At 31.0% G+C, this 23,358-nt stretch overlaps 1 protein-coding gene across 1 annotated transcript in view; it reads right to left on the bottom strand.

Annotated features, from left to right (window-relative positions):
- The window catches only part of LOC140441458 (trypsin-1-like), a 55,983-nt gene extending 35,232 nt beyond the window's left edge, over nt 1-20,751 (bottom strand). The window contains exon 1 of the mRNA XM_072532193.1: nt 20,422-20,751. Coding sequence (XP_072388294.1) covers nt 20,422-20,500 — 79 coding nt within the window. The 5' untranslated portion in view covers nt 20,501-20,751. The remainder of the gene's footprint in view (nt 1-20,421) is intronic.
- Nucleotides 20,752-23,358: the final 2,607 nt, after the last annotated feature.

The following is a 23,358-nucleotide window of genomic DNA, read 5'->3' as shown; positions in this document are numbered from 1 at the left end:
TCAAGAACATCGTCTGACATACCTCAACTCCTGCAGTTGGCGAAAGAAATAAGACATACTTTATAGAACATTTTCTTCTGCTACTTTCTCCGTGCGAACGCAATCGTTCTGTTTGTTTTTTGTGTTCTGTAACACTGGAACTCAGAAACTGGTTCTGGGCATCTACTGGTAGTTGATAAAATTCCTTAAAAATACGGTTTGTACTTTCTTCAGTAATCAGCTCTTTACATTTTTTTCTGCAATTGCATGGTGGTTTTAGAGACTTTGCTTTTATCGTTTAACCTGATGTTGTAACGTATTCTTTGCCTCTAGCCTTTGCAACTTTTCTCACATTTCTTTTCCAATCTTTTGCATTATTCTTCCTTTTTCTTGATGTCAGGTTTTGTTCTGGTCGTTTTGCAAATTCAACTGCTTCTCTAGGCAAACTTGGAGAAGCGTGATCCTCAGATTGGGAAGAGTCAGAATCGGACTTGCCTTCGAGGATGTACTCATCAGAGCTCCCGTCTGATAAATGTAAAAAATAGTTTAAACATAAATGAGTTAACTGCACAAATTTGAATAGCTTTCTACAAATGAAACAATGCAGTACAAACCATTTTTGTCTGATGGATCAGAGACCTAATTATGAAGCTGGCGCAAATAATTTGAGGGGCCAGGTGTAGGGTTTTTATAGTCTATATTCAGCGGCACAACATCGGTAACTGGTTGTAACTCAGTAAAAACTTTTGGTTCCTCCATCATTTCATCGCAGTTAATGAATTCTCCTGCAAACATGAAAAGTTGTGACAGGCCTGTTCAACTGAGCATATGCTCAATAATTTTATCTACCGAATTTATCAGATAATAAGCCCAATACTATTTTGGTACAGAAAAAACCTTTTTTGTTTAAGGAATCCAAGTCTTTCTCATGAAGGGGGTCAGAATTAATTTGCATAGGGTCAGAGTTGTTTTCTCTTCACAGCAATGCATTATCCGTTACTGGTTAAAACTCAGCAAACAATTGCTGTCCCAAGTATCCAGTTGAATTTGAGCTTTTCTGATCTGCAAAAGTAATATTTATAATAAAACGTTGAGCCTACCTTACACTTAAAAAATTGTTAACCATGATACTAAAAAGTAAATAATAGTAAAACATAATGTTTAATGAAAACAGCAAGCCAACTGAGTATAATTGAAAAATAAGTAGGAAGATAACCATTTCTACTCACCATTCTTTGTATTTGCACACAAAAGTACAAGTTGTTTTCCACGTTTCATGTTTACACAAAATAAAACACAAATTACCTGCTTAGCAAACAAATTTAAAATAAATCGCAATAAGGTAAAAGATAAACTTTAAAAAAGTATTTAAAACAAGTTTCGTTTTTCTATAAAAATTAAAAACAACAAACTGAATTGAATAACAAACAATATGAATGTTTCATCACGAATGGAATATCCAATGTCAGCTGACAAACAGTTTTGTCAATCTGACAACCAAAGTCGACATTGGTTGTTATTGCACAAAGATAAACCGATCTAAATCGAAACTAAAGAAACCAATGTACACTCTGGCTTGACATTGGTTGTTCTTGCACTAAATTGCGATAAAAGTAAATAACCAAAGTATACGTTGGATATTATAGCATTAAAAATATTTCTAGATATTAATGACATTGGTCTATCAGTTATGCTCTACCTCTGAAATGGCTCTAGTTGAGACATTGGTTGTTCGTGCACAATATAAAGGACACCGTATTGCACCCGTTGCGATGAAAAACCGAAAATCTCAATTTTTGACATTGGTTGTTTTAGCACCAAGGTACAGATATATATATATATATATATATATATATATATATATATATATATATATATATATATATATATATATATATATATATATATATATATATATATATATATATATATATATATATATAATGTGCACTCGTAAGTGAAAGGGATATTTTCGGTCAATTTGGAGATTAAAAAAGAAAAGAGTTGTGCTACTTTATCTTTTTATTGAATACGTTTCGCCCGTATTTATATATATTATATATTTATAATATATAATATATATATATATATATATTATATATATCTATATATATATATATATATATATATATATATATATATTTGGGTATCATATTTAGTAACTTAAACTTATTCGTAAACTAGTCCGTAAAATTTTATTATGCAATCTGCAATTTAGTCAAATTTTGCAATGCATCGTATATTTTATTATCTTTGATTTTGTGATATTGACGATTTATGTAATTTTTATAAATTTTAATTGTTATTGTTATTTTTTTGACTTTTTGTAAACTTTGTTCATAAAATTGTACAATTTTCAGTGACAATAAAGCATATTTCTGATCTATTCTATTCTATTCTTTTAAAAGAGTACCTTGCGGCGGATTAAAATTTCAAATATACCATTATCTCATGAAACGTGGACAGTACAGTACAAAAGCATCAAAATATTTTCTAAAAATTTTCCGACTATGTACAAGTCTTAGATAAATCTGCTCGGCTCTGCACGACAGGTCCTGACCTGGAAGTTAACCAGTATAGTAGGAAAATACCGACTCTTAAGGTAAGTTTATTAATTAAGTTAAAAAACAACAAAAGTATGTTGATGAACGTTCTGAATAGGGTTACATCATAGACTCTGTAAACCAGATTATATTATATTAATTATTACTAATAAACAAAAATATTTATTTGACAACAAACGAAGTACAATCGAATAGTTTAAATACAAACAAAAATTTCTTATCTTTTTGTTTTTTACACCGCTTAATTGCCTTGTTATAGTCTTGATACAGGACTGCATTAGATCTAATGACTACCTTCAAAGTTATTCATTTGGATAACCTTTACTTGAAATTAACTCAAGTTATGCGCTATATTTCACCACCAATACCTTAAAAAACGTACTCGTCAGTTACCAGTACTCTTAATTTTCCATACAGAAAACAAGCTATTGTATTCAGTTGATTAGAAAAGGTAAAATTGAAAGTATAAGCTTGTATCATTAGGATCAGCTATATCTTCAAAAGATATAATATTCTCCTCACGTATAGCTAAAAACAGAATTTTTATTTATTCATCTAAAGCAGAATTAGTTGACAAATTTATCAATATGTTTTAAGGAAAAATCCAAGTTAATAATCAAATAATACAAGAAAGAATATTAGATACTCCTAGTAATCGACTTTATCTATGTATGCCCAGCAATTCCACATCATATTTTAGAAACAGAACAACAAAAACTACGTGTTATACGTGAACTCTTGTTAGTTTATCATGACAATACAAACTATAGAATTTTCATGTCTCTAGACCCAACATAGCTGTTATATTCTTAAAAACATTGACCATTTAGCCTCAAAATGTTCCCCAAAAAAAATAATAACTCCAGTTAAGTACTAAATAACACAGTAACTACTACAGGCATTACAACTAACGTAACACTACATTCAGCGCAAATCCATTGTAAACTAAATTATTTCGCAAAAGACACCCAATCTAACCAAAACAAAAAAAGTTTTAAATGTAAATAAACCTAGACACCGTCGGCCGGAAACCGATAAGCCACCAACAAATAAAGGTATAAACGCTAATAAAAAAAGGACCAGAAACTAATGAATCATTCTTTATTTCACAAAATAGCGTAGAATCAACGCTACAAATACAGACCAAAAGAGCTTTCTCCGACACAGTCACACCATCTGAAACTCCTGAATGCTTTATACAGCCTGCTAAAGATACACGTTCCAATCAATACACGAATTCCTGACAACATAATTGCTAAAAAGTTAACGACAGGAACACCTATAGGAAGAAGAAGCAAAGGTCGACCGTGAATTAAGTGGTTAGATGGAGTTTAGACCAACTTAGGGATACTAGAGATCAGAAGATGGCAACACGTTATTTGTCAGTCAAACGTTATTTGTCAGTTAACAACTCTCGACTTCTGGCAGTCACACTTTAATGCTGAAGTGGGGATAATTCAACGGAAAGGGAATATTGTTCATCTATAAAAAGTTCCAGATTCAAAATTCATTTAAATATTAAGTATTTTTCTTAGGGTAAGTTACATTTAATATTTAAACAATATGATTTCAAAAATGACTTCTTTTTATACAAATTATACATAACCTCCTCCGCACATGTTATTTTAACCGCATGTATTTTAAGCTTGTAATTCGTCCAATATGAATTATTATTAAAATTTAAATAATTCGTGTAATAATAATTATATATATTTTATCCTTGCCAATTTGCTATTTGTTATTTAATATTGTAATTATTTTTAATGGCAAGGAAATATTTTAAAGTCTATAAAATTGCTAAGACATTGTTACTATTTCTAGTTTTTTTGGCCTACTTTTTGTCCATCTTTTTGGGTGACGAATTCATGGTCACCAGAACATTGTCGACAATGAAATATTAACTGCAGCTCATATTTCGAGCCCAATGGCCATCAAAAGATACAAACATAAAAGTATTTAAATTCAACTACATCTAACCACTACATTCAACTTCAACCTGTCCAGCTACATAAATACATCTGAAGCCGTACTTAAGTATCGCTTAAAGATATTTTTTGCTTATGGGTCGTTCAATGGTTACAACTATATATATATATATATATATATATATATATATATATATATATATATATATATATATATATATATATATATATATATATATATATCGACGCTTGAAAGGTAAAATGTATAATACGCCACTTTTTGCAAAATAGACTTTATACACCATAAGATTCAGTGAATTTTTCTATGTATGTACAAAGGGAATTTAGGCTGTTTGAACTACTTTTTTGGCGTATTAAACATTTTATTTTTAGGATGGTTTTGAAAGAAACTATGTCTTATGCTCCAAATTTTAGTCCAAAAATATGTTATCTGTCGTATAACACACCTAACAAGTTTACTTCTAGCAAATAAGTCAATTTTACTTTCATGTATTAGAGCCTTAAAGCCGTGTTAGTCATTTCATATGGCAGAATATATATTGCATAGTGGTGCTTAAAACAATTTTGTTTACGGCAGTTACGGGTACAGATGGCGTATTATACATTTTATCTGTTTAAAATAATATCACACGTGCTACATTATCTACTTCGAAGACGGTCCTTCCAAAGATAAAAAGCATTTTAAACAATTTACACTTTGTTTTCATGATACAAAATATGCAATGTTAACGTTCTAACGGATACTTTTGGCCAGTCTTGCATTATTCGGCTTGTAAACAACTAGTTTTTCTCTGACAGTTTATGTATGGTGTAATAAATACATTTTTTTCGTTCATGAAGGTAAGTGTTTCGTTTTAATTATAAATATTCTGTAGTTAGATTTTTATTATTTATCTTATTATACCTATTATTTTTAAAATTTCAAACATAACCTCAACACAGAAGTAAAGACATGGTTTATTAATATTTTGCAAAAAACACTTATAAAATATTAATAACATAAGTCTGATAAGTACATAACAATTGTTTCAATTCATACTTCACCTACAGAAACTCTTTTTTGGTACACAATGTGAGCCAAAATGTCCGCGGCAAATGGGAAATGTTTTATTATAAATCTCTTAGACACATTTCTTCCTTATTTGGTGCTCAAGAGAATTTCAGTCTTGGCAATAAAAACATTTAATTTTTATACATAGTATTCTCATACTAAAGTTTAAAATATTGAAAGATTTACAGCAGCTAAATTTGAGAGTGTCATAAAAGATATAAAAATGCTTTATAATTTATTTGTTTCTTGTCATTACTCTGTTCAGGCCCAATCCTCTGAATTTTTGTTACTAAAAGTGAAATTTGTGACAGTACTAATTTATATTAAGAATAAAAAAACAGTAATATTCATTAACAGATAGTATTCAAATTTAGTATCGAACATTTATTTTAGAAATATTATAAGTGTCATTTTGAAAAAATATAATAACTTAAAGAAGGTTGTTTTTACTTTCAAAGCATGTATTATTATTATGTAGTATTATGAAAATAGTTCAAAACAGAAAGAACATTATAGATCTTCAAACAAGCTGTTCTTCATCCACAAAGGTAATCCAGAAGGTCACGGGTTTATATCACGCTGCTGGTTCTTTCAATGTGATTGAACAACATAATTTAAATACTTGCAGCCGCACTTCTATGGATTATTTAGAACAAAGCCAACCTGTACCTGATTGTTCCTCTGAACTTATTTATCAGGCGTCGCCAATTTATACAGATTTACAACCAATTCAAAACAATGCATCTGCAGTAGTTGCTCCTGCTATTGTGTCTGAAGTTTTTCCTGAAAATTCACTATTGACTGATGAATGTTTACCAATAGTTTCCCAAGAAATGCAGATCCACTCCAATAATAATCAATGTTTGGATATTGACACCCCAGTTTACCAGCAAAATTACTTCAATACAAATCAAAGATTGGTACAAGATGTTCAAAATTCACCAGTTCTTGAAGAAACCGTGGGTATAGACTTGTATAGTGGTATTGCCGGAGACGTTTCAGCTGATGATACCACATCTGGACCTAGCAAGGTAGCTAACTTTCGTAGCCGTAAAAGTGTTTTGCAATCGGCCTATACAGACTTCTTAGATGAAGAAGAAAGAATTTTAGAGTACGACTGCGATTCAAGTTCTTGGGAAGGTTCGTCTGAGGAAGAAGATAGTACAGAGGAAACAGCAGCCAAAAAGAGATTGAAAAGGAAAGAGAAGAAAACAAAAGCGGTTGCTGCTGAAAATGGAACAGTGGGAGAATCAGCATATAAGAAAAATCGGCCTAATAAAGCGAGCGAAAGGCAACAATTATATCGAAGTGGCAAACAATATAAGAAGAAAAATGGCATAGAAGTTCCAGCAAAAGAAATAGGACCAAATCCATGTCAACCAAAGAAATGCACTAATCGCTGTAACGATATATCTGAGGAAAGAAGATTGAATATATTTAATTACTTTTGGTCACTATCTCCACAAAGACGTCGCGATTGGCTTGTTTCGATGTCAAAGAAAGAATCTGTTAAGAGAAAGAGAGTAAAACATGAAAGCAGAAAGTCTAATACATTTCTATATTTTATTAATGAAGGTGAAGGACAACGTCAAGTTTGTTTGAAGTTTTTATTATCTACTTTGAATGTATCACAAAGATATGTATATTACACACTCTCTAATGCTTGTTATGGTTTGGGAAAAGAGGACATGCGAGGAAAAACTATCCCTCCGAATAAAACAAAAGAAGAAGTGTTGAACTCTGTAAGAAACTTCATTACAAGTTTGCCAGCAGTGCCGTCACACTATGCAAGAAAAGACTCCACCAAACTTTATTTGCCGAATGAGTTTAAGAATATTACAAATCTTTATAATCTATATAAGAAAAGAGAAATAGAAACAGGTATCGATGTTGTGTCAGAAAGGTTATTTAGAAAAATATTTACGAACGAATTCAATATCGGAATTCATATTCCCAAGAAAGACAAATGTGTCAAGTGTGTTGGTTTCGAAAACAACCCTAGACCGGAAACTGAAGTAGAAAAGCAAGAACATGATAAAGAAAAAGTTGAAAGTAAGAAGAGATTTGAATATCACCAAAAAATTCATGAGAAAAATAGAAGTATCCTGTGTGTCTCCTTCGACTTACAGAAAGTTTTAAATACACCGTACGGGGAAAGTATGCTACTTTATTACTCCAGAAAATTGGCATTGTATAACTTTACTTTCTATGAAAGTACAACAAGGAAAGGCCACTGCTATTATTGGAATGAAAGCCAAGGAAAGAGAGGAGCTAACGAAATAGCCACATGTCTGGTATCGTTCATGAAAAAAATTGATGACCGTGGGAAAATCACGAAACTACTGCTTTATTGTGACTCATGCCCAGGTCAAAATAAGAACCGTACTGTTTTGGCCTCTCTCCACTACAACTTGATGTCCTGCAAAAATATAAATGTGATCCAGATTAATTATCTTCTGCCAGGTCACCCCTACATGCCAGTTGACAGCATGCATTCTGTCATAGAAAAAAGCATAGCTAAGCATATTATTTGGGCACCTTCACAATGGCCAACTGTTTTTGAATTAGCTCGTAACATTCCTGAACCTTATGCAGTTCACCCCATGTCTCATAAAGATTTCATTTCATGGGATGACATATCAGACAAATATTTTAAAGGAAATCTTGCAGGAAAAATAAGTAAAATAAGAGTCGCCACATTCAAGAAGTCTGAACCAACTAAGATGTATGCAAAGTTTTCAATGGCTTCAGATGCTCAAGAGGAGATCATACAAATCATCGGTAAAGTAAAAAATCCACCAAATTGCAACTTATATCCAACATCTTTGTCAATTTCCAAACAAAAATATAACGATCTGAACAAATTGTGCCACTCGAATGTAATACCCTTGCAATATCATAATGAATATTTAAATCTACCTAGAGGTAATAGTGTAAATGATGTCCTTCCAGAAACTGACGAAGAAGATGGACTTTAACTTTAATATTGCTGATGTGTTTTTTATTGTTTTTGTCAAAAAACCTCACTTGTTTTTTTTTTCGTAGTAATAAAGTATTTTCCATTAACTTGAACTATTTCTTTTCGTCTTTTGATGTAAAATGTCTAGAATATCTAATAATGATGCAATAAATATAATACAATAATATTAGAATTTAAACCGAGAATGACTTATATTCTTGTAATTTTCACAAAAGTCACTTCTAATAGCATGCATCTCATAACATAAATACATTATAAAACATTTCACCTTCTCACAAAGTTACTCATATTTGGTAAATTAGCCGTTTTCAGTTACCTGGTTATATAATGCATTATGTTTATAATACATTTCTCCTGTTTGCATTCAAGAATCACTTTGTATAATGCGCCATTAATTTTAAAACTAGATAGTATTTCTCTTAGAAATTTATAGCATAAAAAGATTCTACTATATAACATTTATTTTCCTAAGATTGGTCAAGATAGTATGCTTACAACAAAAATTATGATTTTTTTTTCAAAATTTCAAACTTTAAACGGTTCTCCTGTAAAATTCACAATTGGCGTATTAGCTGTTTTACCTTTCAAGCGTCGATATATATATATATATATATATATATATATATATATATATATATATATATATATATATATAACATGGGTGGTTACGAAGAACCGAAGAGCAATGGTTAGACAAAACGTAACAATCAATGAATACAACTTTGAAGTCGTGAAGAATTCAAGTACCTGGGAGCGATCATAACATCTAAAAATAAATATAAAAAGGACGTGGCAGCCAGGATCATTGCAGTAAACAGGGCATATTACTCGTTAATGACGGTACTTAAATCAAAAATACTTTCAATACCAGCAAAAACAGGTGTATATGAGACATTAATTCGTCCCACAATAACGTATGGAAGCGATACATGTACTCTGAAAGCAAGTACTGGAAAGCAAGATACTGCTGTCTATCTATGGGCCTTGCAGAGAAGAGACAACAGGAGAATGGAGAAGAAGACACAATGATGAACTTCAGACAGTATATGGAGACGAAAACTTAGTACGCTACATTAAAGCAAACCGAATAAGATGGGCGGGCCACGTACTAAGATCGAGTGACGCAAGACGAAACACTGTGACTGAACTCCACATTCTGGGAAAGGCCCGATGGTAGAAGGTCAGTTGGTCGCCCAAGAAAGAGATGGAAGTGTAGCCAGTGATCTACGCAAAATGGAAATACAGCAATGGGAAATAGCTGATCAGGACCGACAACAAAGGAGGCAAATAGTAAACGCGGCCAAGACTCACATAAAGTTGTAGAGCCAAATGATGATGATGATGATCATTGAACGTACATTTAGTACGTTACGTCTTCATCATGACGGGTGAAGACGTGGAATCGTTAACGATGGGAGATGCGAGGCTAAGCAGACTATACATGCCGAGTGTTTATAGGAAAATAGTTGAGGAGGATACTGAACTTACTTACAAAGTGATAAACAAATTTGGACAAAAACCTAGCCACCTTCAGTTATTATTTAAATTATAGCCCAATACATCAATACATTTCTAATCTTTTTGCCATATATAATTGATTTGGTTGTTTTGGCATGAACATGATACAGCTTGTCACTAGCATGGTCTTTACGAATTTACGACACATTGTTGCTAAAATCAGTCAAACCGTTGGGGCCCTGCCGCATACTATCGAAATGGTCATATGAAACTATATAGATACATAGCAAACATTCATACATACGTATATGCATATAAACACACACTCGAAAAGCATTACCCTCCCGCTGGTTCAGTAGATAAAAAATTTGTAATTTTCTCTATGTAATTTATTTTTGTACGAGAAGGATGTGCAATTTCTGCACCTCCTGGCACCTCGCTTCCAACGCTCGTGGATAGATAATCCTATAGGATGGTCTACAAGATAAGGTCGTTTTAAAAATGACTTAAGTCACTTTTAAACGCCTCTCCATTAGAAAACGTACGTTCCATATAAAAAACGATACCATTGATTTCCTTGAATTATCGAGGAACTTGGTTTATTCACTTCATTATTTAGTTTTATGCTTCTACTGTAAAATTACGTTTTAGTACCTTATGTCGGTGTTGAAACAAGCGATTCAATTGTTATTTTTATTTTTAAATGTGTTCTATATTAGTGTCTTTATTTCGTTTCCTAGTTGTTATCGAAATTCATTAGCGTAATTTTTAAAATTTCCTAATTCATTTATATCTAATCTTGTATTTAATATCTTTCATTAATTCTATTTAATTCAAATTAATAATAAAATATAATTTACATAAAATTTATTAAATTTTTGAAATGATAATAAAATAATAAATACATCCGATTCTTCAAACTAATAATAATAATTGTAAATGGAAAAAGCAATTAGATTATTCTTAGTATTTAGCAGATATACAAAAAATAATAGATTCTTCTGTCGTTTATATCATAAATAAATTTATATTTATTAGTCAGCATTTAAAATGTGTTTTTTTAAAGAGAATAATTAACTGAATAAAAAACCATGGTATTTTTTGAAATACAATTACAATACTCCAGTCCTCAGAGACGAAAATGCTACTTAACAACGAAAAATCATACAATCAAACTAAATTTTGCTGAAAATGTCAATCTGGGACCCCAAAATAGACGCAAAAATGTTTGCCACTCCTACCTCTGGGCATCGCCCTAAAACCCCTTCGTAAGGGGGAAAGGGAAAACATCGATTTACCGAAAGTCTGTACATTGCAAGAAAAAAAAAATGTTTCAAACAAAAAATGTAGCTGGGATAATACTAATTGAACAAAAACGTTTATTAGCACTTTTTCTGTAGAATAAATCGTTCTCTCAGAAATAACGCTTGAAGCGACTGGCGATGTCGGATGGGCGCGCGAAATCAATTTTAAACAAAATTTCTATCAACTCGACGGTAAAAATTCGATATCTTTTGATCAGAGCGTCCTATCGAGCAAAATGAAAATGTGTTTTATAGGTGAAAAGCGAATCTTTCGTATAAAGTTTTTCTTATTTTCGTCAGTTACCATAAAGCGGTTAAATAAGTAAACGTTGTATTATTTTTACCATTTTTTACGTTTCTCATAAGATTATTAAAATTTATCACTTTCATTGACCGGTCACTATGGAATTTTAATTGCTAGTCCCTTATCTTTACAATCTTTAACATGAAGTTTCAATTTTAAGTTTAAATAACAAATATGAGGCATTTGAGATAAATCTAAAAACACTGAATTTAAACTTTCAATTTACAAATGATCTAAAACGTTTAAAAATACTTTTTTTCGTTAACAATACGTAAGTAAGTACGTTTTTCGAAACTACACAACTTAAACATAAAAATTCCATTTAGTCGTCGTCGTGAAAGCGTGTTTCGTAAAGTGACATTGTTTGTAATGTGAAAGTTTAAATTCGGCGTTTTTTAGGTAAAAGTGTGTCTAGTATAAATGTCTCATATTTGTTCACAAAACTCAAAATTGAAATTCTATGTTGTAGGTTTTAAATATTAGCCTATAGCAATAAAAATTACATAGCGACCAGTCAATGGAAGTGATTAATTTTATTGATCCCATGAGATTTGTAAAGAATGGTAAAAATTGCGCAACGTTTATTTATTTTTACTAGCTGTATAGGAACTGACTTTATTTACGACAAGAAGCATTGTATACGAAAGCTGTATTTTGTACCGTTAAAACGCACTTTGATTTGTGTAGACAGAACAATGATCAAAAGATATCGAATTTTTATCATCGAGTGAATACAAATTTTATTTTGAAAATTGATTTTTCGCGCTTACATATTCAAAATTACCGGTCGCTTCAACCGCTGTTTTTGAGAGAACGGTTTATTCTACACAAAAAGTGCCAATTAATGTTTTTGTTCAAAATTATAGTTTTTAACGTTCCGATCTAACGGACATATGATGTCATGAATAAAAATGGCGGTTTTACAAAAAAAAAATCTTCTACCGGAATGTAAAAACTACCGGCATACTTTTAACAGCATAATTGCTGTTGTTTGAGAGATGTATCTTCTCATTTACACATAGTATTGTGACGAAAAAGCTAACAAAAGTAGTTAATTAAAAGCTTCTCGTTCATCAATACTTGATGAACGAGAACTAAAAGACACTCCCATATATATATTATAATATATATATATATATATATATATATATATATATATATATATATATATATATATATATATATATATATATTACATCAATGGTATTCCGGGTTTGACTCCGCGTTAAATGTTGTTGGTTTTGATAAAAACCATTTTGACGACGTTTCGGCAAGATCTCACTTGCCATTTTCAAGTCTCTCTGGATGGTCTGCTTCTTGTCGATGTTCGAGTCCACTCGAACATCGACAAGAAGCAGACCATCCAGAGAGACTTGAAAATGGCAAGTGAGATCTTGCCGAAACGTCGTCAAAATGGTTTTTATCAAAACCAACAACATTTAACGCGGAGTCAAACCCGGAATACCATTGATGTAACATACAGCTCCCGCGGAAATATCAAAACTAACATATATATATATATATATATATATATATATATATATATATATATATATATATATATATATATATATAATATATATATATACATATATATATATATATATGTATATATATATATAATATATATTAGTAGGATTTCAAATTTCTGAAAAAATAAAAAGAAAATGTTGAGACAAAAATCAAATCAGAGACCGACAAAATCGTAACACCCTGTACACAGTAATATTAAGTTTGTAAAAATATAAACCAGGTATGAGGATATTAGGTGTGTTTTTGAATTAGTGAATCATAATTGTGTAGAGACAAAGGGGACATTCACGGGGAAAAGGACGATTGCAGTTGTTCTACCATTTATGCAGATAGGAATTGTGTAAAAAAAAATTAAATAAAATGTTAAGATGCCTTTGTATTGTAAGGCGTACCAGGAACGATAAGAAAACATATAAAGCCATAGGATTAGTAAATTTGTTTTTTTTTTAATTGAACAAATGTTTAAGACGTTTTAAGATATGTTTGATTGATGGGGTTTTGGTAGCAGTGGCTTTTTGTGACAACATTCAAATTTGATTGGTAGAAAACGGCTAAAATAAAAAAGATATTTGTGCGTTCTTATTGGTTTAGAAAAGATCGAAAGAGGTTTGAGAGGTCGATGTGAGTCCTGCCAAGAGAAGAAATAGGTATTGTGGTTTGAACTCCTGGAGATGACACTACAGTTTTTCTGATACGACAGTGCTATGGTGCTAATTAGCAAAGTTTCCAAAAACTAGCAGGCAAAAGAAGTTGAAGAAATAAATGACGGTAAGTAAAAAACAGATGTATGGTTTATGTTTGACCAAGTCAATCAGCTAAGATATCCTTATGTCTAAAGAGAAGTGGTTGTTCCTAGAGTCAGGAGTTTAAGTGAGGACTTGGGAAAAGATTAATGCAGTTGTAGAATTGTTTTATCGAAAACGATAGGCAGAGGAGAGAGCTAGCGTATTTGGAGAAACTGGGAAGTAAGAGCAAGGTGAATAGGTCACAATCGAATAAGAATAGGGCGAAGTCAGCCGTTTTGAGGACAAAAGGTTAGTTTTGTCATTTACTTAATAGAAACTAACAACCACGACCATTTATTTAGATAAGAGTTATTTGTTTTTAATTGATTGTTTTTCTTAATTAAAAATTAAAGTAAATGTACAATTTTTGAGTCACTAGTAAAAAAGTAAATGAAAGAATAAAATAAGAGGTCTTTGATTTGAATATAAGTTTATTGATTTTTCATTTATAATTTTGGGTGTATGCTTGATTTTTCGTTATTCTGATTATCGTGTATGGCATATTTTTTATTTAATATTCTAAAATTATAATACTCGATTTATTTTGAAAATATATAACACTTGCTTTATAATTTCATATTTTTTTTTTGTTAAACTTATTTTTCTATTGTCTACTCTTTCCTCCAGGAGAACTATAAAAAATACTTTGAAGCCACTTTTTTTGTTAAATATAAATAGAGCTCTAAGATATCGTATTAAAATATATTTTTTTTGTAAAGGTAAGCTAAAGTAGAGATAAGATAATGTTATGTTAGCTTTGAGGGCTGTTACCCACTGTCAAAACTTGAAAGTATATATCTAATTGTTAGAACCGTAGATCAAGATTTGTGAAGATTCTTTAAGAATCTAGACATGTTTTCCTGTTTATAAGTAATAAATCACTCAATATTATAAACAAATATTTTTATATACTATCAAAACCTTGAACTTATGACATTATAAAATAAATTTGCATCATAAAGTATAAATATTGTATTATTTTATCCTTATGTTAAAATAATATGTCCAATGTAAGCAAAATATTTTTTTAGAAAATTATATAGCCATGTTGATTTTTTCATTTTTAATATGCTACAACTGACAGTCTCATTGGAATTTCCAAGAACGTAAAACTTGATAAAACAAATATAAGACAAAACAAGTGGAATTAAACGTTTAGATATAATTTATGCGAAGGTTAAAAGTATCAGTTGCACCATATTATTCTTAGTTTTTACATCAAAGTCTTTCTTCATCAACGACTCCGTTAACTTTTCTTAACATTCTCTCGTCCCATCGATGTAGCTGATCACACCTGTCAGTGTCCAGATTTCAGTCCATTGAGCACTACATGTTGTATTCGTCCTCCTTTTTTATACTGGTTATATTCGACCAGTATGGAACAATTCTATCTATTTTTGTCTTGGTTTTTCTAAATTTAACGATTTTCTACAGATATGGGCAAATAATTATCCTTGACAACACTTCTGTTGGTTATTGTATGCAGCTACATTTCAAATGCGTTTAACTGGTCGATATCTTCTTGTTTAAGTGTCCATGTTTCGCAGCCATACAAAATCAAGAACCATATTAATGTTCTTAGTCTTATTGATATGACCGCCAATTTTGAGTTGCATGTGTCTCATGTTCATGAATCCTGCTTTAGCGTAAAATGGTATTGTTATACTCTTTATTGTAAATAAAAATTATAAATATATCAAGATTAATGAAGATTAGTAACAGATTTACCAATTATTTAAAATTAAAGAAAAAGCATTCTATGATAAATTAGGATACATATTTAGAGATGTTTCAGCAGCCCAAGAGTAATATAGTAGGTAAATATACATCTTATAGTTATACATCTATTAGAATTAGATTAAATGGACGAGTAAAAGCAGATGTTTGGTTTGTTGTGTAACAAAAAGATCCTAATAAAAATTAAAATATGATTTTTTGAACCGAAGGACGATTCAACGATTTATAAACACTTATTGACATATTTGACCCAATCCTTCTTTATTTGATTACTTTACATTGAAAAAGGGTCTTATCCAGTAGAATTAAATTTTTAACTTTAATCAGGTAAAACTGAAAAGTTCAAGAATTGAAAGGTCTTTATTTGGTTATCATTTTTATTATATCAAGGTCTCTTAGAATTTGTTCCAAACTATATAAAAGACTACCTGATTTCGCTTTTTAAAGTTTACTTTGGTTAAATGATACTTTTTCAGCAGATTGTTATAGTTATAAAAATGCCAGTTACCTATCATTTAAGATTAAAAATACCATTACTTAACAATAATTAGGAAAATCAAGAGCTCTTGGATTAGTTAATAAGCAACAGATACATTTAAACTTAAAGCTATTCATCAATTACTCGATATCAAAAACTTTATCTGATAATTATTGTCAAAAACCAATAAAACATGTCATAGCAGGGTAAAGGGGAAATTCTGGAAGAAATGGAACATTCTAAAGAACTGCTGTTAAAGTCTGTGATGGATTATGGTTGTTTTGTTAGTTGCATTTGTACACATGTTTGAATAGCTTTAATAGAGCAACTGCACATGTCGTTCTGATGAGACCTAAAGAGGTTGAAATACGTATAAGAGCAACTGTAATGTCGTTCCGATGAGACCTAAAGAGGTAGAAATACGTATAGAGCAACTGCATATGTCGTTCTGATGAGACCTAAAGAGGTTCAAACACGTATAAGCAAGTACCTGAAACTTAATTCACTACGAATTTTTACCGTGATGAATGGTATGCGTGAATGTATATTGTAGATTCCCTTGCCGACTAATTCATCAATATGTCTGCTTTTCAAGTTTCAGAAAGCTCAGTGGTAAAGATTTGAATTTAGTTTTGCCAAGTAGGAAATTTTAGAATTCCCAATGTTAGCTTTAATAGCGTTATGCTTATAGAAGCCCTTTAACGATCAACTCCCCTCTAGTTTAGATTTGGTTTTAGCTTTTACAAAGCCTAGACTAAGGTTGGGAAAATAAATACACACAAAATGCATTAAGGATATAAAAATAAAGGACCACGAAAAAACAAATTATCTAAAACTACCTAGTAAATACAACGGCTTCATTACAATCAAGTAACTACTTGAAAATGCTTTAAATTTAAATGATTTGAATACCTTCTGTTGTATTCATTAGGGCTTTTTTAAATATTTCTTCTTCCAGACTTATTGTCCGATAATCCGATAATTATGTCGGATATTGGTTCCTATTAAATATGATAAATAGAAACCATAATACCAACGTATTTCAACCACAATAGAAACTGTATTTTCAAAAGGATTTTGAATTGAAATTTTTATGTTTGTTTGTTTTAAGTTATAAATATGAAAACTGAGAAAAATGTGATCATAATAAAATACGAAGCCAGAAAGAAGCAACATCGTAATTAAAGTTAAAAGAGAAGATCTTAACACTTAAACGTTTTTAATATATCTTAAAACAGAAAAGAGATATCTAAAGAGATTTTTTTTTTATAATTGGTCCCCTTCGATAATTCATAGTGACTATTGCAGTACTAGTGAAAAAAATTATTGACCCTAAAAAATTAACGAGATTCCGGACTTAAAAGACCTTTCATAGCTCTTTTAAATTAAGTACCAGATTTGCTACTACAACTCCGTGACTTCGTCTTTAAAAGCTCCTTGGGAGGCAAAAAACTGCAACCCGAACTGAAAACAGCATAAGTATTAAAAGTTCATGAAAATGGCGACGGTAGTGGCAAGGTCTGGGAAAGAGCTATGTGAAGAATTGCTAAAGACCTAAGAAAATTTGTACCGCAGCTGTGACTATTGTTAAATTTTATCTGAATTCAATACTAAAGACGATAAAGACAAACCGGATAACAATTTATATAGATAATGAACAGTTTTCCACATGCATTTGCTGAGGATCAGAAGGATATAAGGTATATGGTCAGAATATTAAGTAAACATTTTATACTTTAAGGTTTAATTATTAATAGGGAGAAACCAAGTATGTGATTGTAGTGGAATTAGATCAAAATGATCCAGAGTTGGACCACTGTGAAATTAATACTGTTGTCTTAAAAATGTACTAACACACTGGTGTTACAATTATTTAAATGACTCTAGTGAAAACGAAATAAAGTAATGTTAAAGAAAAGCACGATAAGTTACTTTCAATGGAAAATGAGTACCTATTGGAGAATTTGTTGAAGGCTAACATACCACGACAAAATACGAAGTACCAAGATGACTAAATAGACAAGAATGACCATCTTAGATCTGGAAAAATATCTTGATAATTGCGTAGGATGAGGGACGATATAGTGCTTGGAGGTTGTAGAGGACTGTCCTGCAATATGAGGAAGTATACTCCAGGGTGCTGATTTGTTGGGCAGGGATTTTTATACTCATAGATTTTTTTTGTTAAGAGTTAAGAGGTTGTAGTCCAAATATACGATACAGGTATGATGGCCAACAATTTGGGAGACCTCCGACTTTGATAAAATATTAATGGTTAGTATAACGCACGGTATACATGTCAATATCGAGAAAAACGAAATGACGGTCGTGTCAAAAATTAACAAAAATTGAGGACAATTAGTTTTTATTGGACAAGTCTTTGAGCTGGTTTAACGGTACTAGAACTGTGTTCAACGAGACCACTGGTAAGTACCATTTAAAAGAAATTCGATCACACATTGGACAAGCACGAGCTTCGTTCGTCAAAATAAAAAATTGTTAACAACACTGTATCTATCTGTAACTCTAAAAATTAGAATGGTTAGATGTTATGTGTTTTCCATACTCCTATATCGTGTGGAAAGATAATTCCTAACTTGGTTAGTTGGTTAGTCCTAACTAATCAGTGCTGACACAGGCAGTGCTGGAAAGACTGACTATTGAATCTGAAATTATAATTACTCTAACGAAGAGAAAGCTGTAATTTCTTGGTCACGCCTGTAGAAGCACAAGATATGAGTTTCTATAGTTCATAATACAAAGAGAGATCATTATATAAAGAGGCGTGGGATAAAGAAGAATTTTTTGGCTGCGAAACCTTCGTGAATGGTTTGGAATTACATTTATCGAATTGTTTCGTGCAACAGTTTTGAAAGTGCAAATAGCCACGTTGATCAGCAACCTAGACAGAAGACTCTAAATGCAAGATACAGAATAAGCAGTCCAAATATATCTAGAAAGCCGGGATTGCAACTGTTTTTGTTAATTGCAAGAGAAACGCGATAAATGACGCCTAAATTATTACAACAATGTAACTTAACAAAACAAATATTAGCCATAGGTTTTTGTTTAGGTATCAAGCGACCTTAAATATGGGTTTAAATTTGAAATATCTTTTATGACTATCTTTCTACTCATTTTATAATGCTCTAAAAAATACGGATTCTATTTTTCAAACTATATTTTTTCTATAATTCTTATTTTAAAATTTTCCTGCTTTGACATAAATTTTCAAAAAGATCGTCTTGATTGAGGTATCGGTAATGCCATCTCACTTTTCAAACAATGATGACATATTAAAAAAAAATATTGCAAATTTTTGTAGAAATAAAAAAAAAATTAAATTTGTAAAAAAATAAATATTTTTTTTTGTTTTGTATTTCGTCAGTTATAAACATATTAGTCACCATTAGGTTGGGTTAGGTTTGGTCAGGTTATGTTTTAGTCACTATGGAAAATAGACATATAATACAAGATAGACAGATCATTGCAATACCAGCCTGTTCACACGGTGCAAAAGAGCATCTTTTTCGAGTGGGCCGGGGTTATCGACCACATGACCTTCTAATTGGTCATTTAGGTCACGTGGTCAATAAACCTGGCTAAACTGCAGTCAGTATATCTTGTTAACATTGTTAATATCTTGTTTAATTTACAGTAATTAACTTGTTTATATTAGTTTCAATTACGTTGGGTTAGGTTTGGTCAGATTATGTTTAAGTCCTTTAGGAATGTTGAGAACTTTTATTAGGAAGGGAATTATTTTAAATTATTATATATTATTACTTCAAATATATTTTTTTTACATTTTCACTATATAATAAAACAGATATAAATGTGGCAACATTGTGAACTTATATAAGATTCCAACTATTACACAGATTCCGGGAGTTCTTTTTACAATTTGAATAAATTATTATTTTTTGTAATGGTTTAACAACATAAATATTGGCATTTATATTATTTATTTTAATAGATTTCATATTAGTTTGTAATGGATTTTGTTGAAATTTCCGATTTTAAAGATTTTTTGTACTTTTTTAGTTTCTGAAACAAAATTCATAAAATAGCCTGTTTTCACTTTTTGGGCCAATTCTAAAAACAAATGCAAAAATAGGCCTTTTTGGTTTGTTATATTTTAACAAAACTTAACAAAACAAATACGAGTCATATTTGCAAACAATTTTCGTTATATCTTTTCATTCTTGATAAATATTTTAATAAATTAAATTAATACGTATAAAAACGATCTAACAGCAAAGCCGGTTCTGTCCAAAATTGAATATTTTACACGACACTTACCTTCATAATCTTGTCCTTTCACATTAAAACAAAAGAATAATACGAAAACAAATAAAACACTCTGCTTCGCTTTACGCATTCTTTCGGTTATTGACGTCAAACCGTAAATATCCGCAACTATCACTATTATTATCACTATTTTAAATTGCGGTACGGCTGGTACTACCTTCTGACCTTCCGCCGATCATGGGAATTCTAAATTCTCGCTGGATTAACTTTAAGTAAATTGTTGTTGAGAATTGATAAAAATGTTCAAAACAACGTTGACGGAGTGTATCTTCATTGACATACAACCATATCAGCGGTCACGATTTTAATAAAAGAACCAGTTCGTCGGGTGATTACTTTTATTTATATTTTTGCAAGGCAGGATTGGATTTACCGAATTGATCAGCTACACAGAAGTTATCAAACAATTTTCGGAAGATTTCTTACTCACGCCAAACCGCAGCTATTAAGATGATTAGCAGGTATAAAAAATATCTGTCGGACAAAAGAAATCCCGCACATTTGAATATTTGGAACTCTTGTAACGTTAGCATTGGTTAACTGAAGTTTTAAAGTTATTATCGAGTGTAACATTGATTTAGACAAATGAAAAGGTGCTACGAATACAAATATTTGGGAAGTATTATCTGCAGTAAAGGAACAACGGAACGAGATATAGACTATAGAGTGCAACAAGGCAGGAAGAGTGTTCAAATTCTGAATTCGATACTTTGGTCCAACAAAGCTACTATGAGAACTAAAATGACTATCTACAAAGTAATTGTAGAGCCCATTCTTACATATGGAGCAGAATGTTGGCAAATGACAGTAAAAGGAAAGAAAAAAGTTGACACGGTTGAAATGGACTACCTAAGAAGAGCTTGCCGTATATCAAGAGTAGAACGTATACCTAATTCTGAAATTAGAAGAAAAACAGATAGAGTACATACAACTTCTGAAAGAATAGAAACTAGACAGTTAATATGGTATGGACACGTACAGAGGATGGACGACAACAGATGGCCAAAAAGAGCTATGGAATACAATCCAAGTAATAGAAGGAAACGAGGAAGACCAGCCAAGTCTTGGATACAAGGTGTTATGGAAACCATGAAAGATAGAGCCATTGATGAAGACACCTGGAGAGATAGAAAAAGATGGCGATCGAAATGCGGGAAGCGGCAGAAGCTGTAGGATCCCCGCTTATATATATATATACATTGATTTATGAACATTTCTATGTAACTTCCTTTAGTTGTTATTCTTGGAAATTGCAACACCACTGTTATTCCTAAAATTAAAATTTTGATTATATATATATATATATATATATATATATATATAGGTATATATATATATATATATATGTATATGTATATATATATACATATACATATATATATATATATATATATATATATATATATATATATATATATATATATATGTATATATATATATACATATATATATATATATATATATATATATATATATATATATATATATATATATATATATATAATGATATAGATTTGAATTTCTTAGCTGTGTAGCATAACAATGCCCATTGAAATGTTACGTTTTTTGGCCTTAGCAGGCAGTTTTCAGGGAACGTAATTTTATATTTTTGATGTGTTGGGGAGTAAGTATAAGCTTAAGTTCAAGTTTGTGGAGTTGCCACTTTTGTCTCTAGGCCGCCATCTTGAAAAAGGAGTACAAAGGATTTTCGCGCTGTATCCCCTAAACTATTAACCTTACAGAAGATTGTAAAAGATATTTTTTGTAGAAAATTAAATTGTCTAAAACTTTATTTGTATTACTTTTTATCGTCTACTTTATTGTAACTAAATACTTCAGTATTCAGAGGCAAAATTGCTGCTGAACCTCTAAAAATCATACGAATAAGCTGAATTTTAATGAGAATGTCAAATTTGGGACCTCAGAAGATATGCAAAAAAATTTAACACTACTACCATTGGCTTCTCCCTAATACCTACCCTCGACGGGAGGGGGGAACGAAAAAATCGATTTACCAAGAATCTGTACTCCTTATAAAACATATTTTACTGTGTTACTCTCCATCCCAATAATCTCCCCTTTCTTTAATTTTGCACCTGTCACTTCTTTAGGATTAAGTTACCTGTTTTGCCTCAAAGTTCCCACCAAATTTGTATTTTTGTTTAGCAACCTATGTGCTAATGTAACGCTAGTATAAAAATTGTCTGTGTATATAGTACGTCCAACATCTGAGTTATTAGCTAAACTAAACACAACACTATCCGGAACTGACATATTTTCAGTTTTATCATTACCACAATAAATTTGTAGATCATAAGTATAACCTCCATCCAAACAGAGTTTGTATATCTTCACCCCGAATTTATGTCTCTTGTTTTTGATATACTGCCGAAATGACAGTCGGTCCCTAAAGGGAACTACAGTTTCATCAATGCAGAGTTCTTCCTCCGGCACTACCACTCTCTGAAAATTTGATACCAATTTCTCCACTAGGGGTGATAGTTTATACAGTCGAAGCCCTTTCTCAATATTTTCATTGTCACTAAAATGTAAATTGGCAAGTAATAATTCAAACCGATTACGCGACATAAGACACGTTACTTTGCTTTCGTATAATGGATTTTTTGACCAATATGAACACAATTTTGGCAATCTTTGCAATCCCATCCAGGCAAGAATGGCCAAAAATGTCTTTATTTCTTCGGTATTTGTATCTACCCACTTATGAATTCTAGCTTTTGGAACGTGGCCACCTATATTCATCTTTTGATGTGCATATCGATTAGTTTCTTGCACAATCCAATCAAAAATGTTGTCTTCCACAAATAGTTAAAAAAAGTCAATGGGAATTTTATCATACATCTCGAAAAAGTCGGCTTTGATACCCGAGTCTTGAACACTGAATGTAATGTTTTTCAAGTTCTGACC

Source organism: Diabrotica undecimpunctata, chromosome 5 (assembly GCF_040954645.1).
Source record: "Diabrotica undecimpunctata isolate CICGRU chromosome 5, icDiaUnde3, whole genome shotgun sequence".
Classification (NCBI taxonomy): Eukaryota; Metazoa; Arthropoda; class Insecta; order Coleoptera; family Chrysomelidae; genus Diabrotica; species Diabrotica undecimpunctata.
Note: the sequence above shows the minus strand (reverse complement) of the source record. Positions and strands in the feature narration are given on the sequence as shown.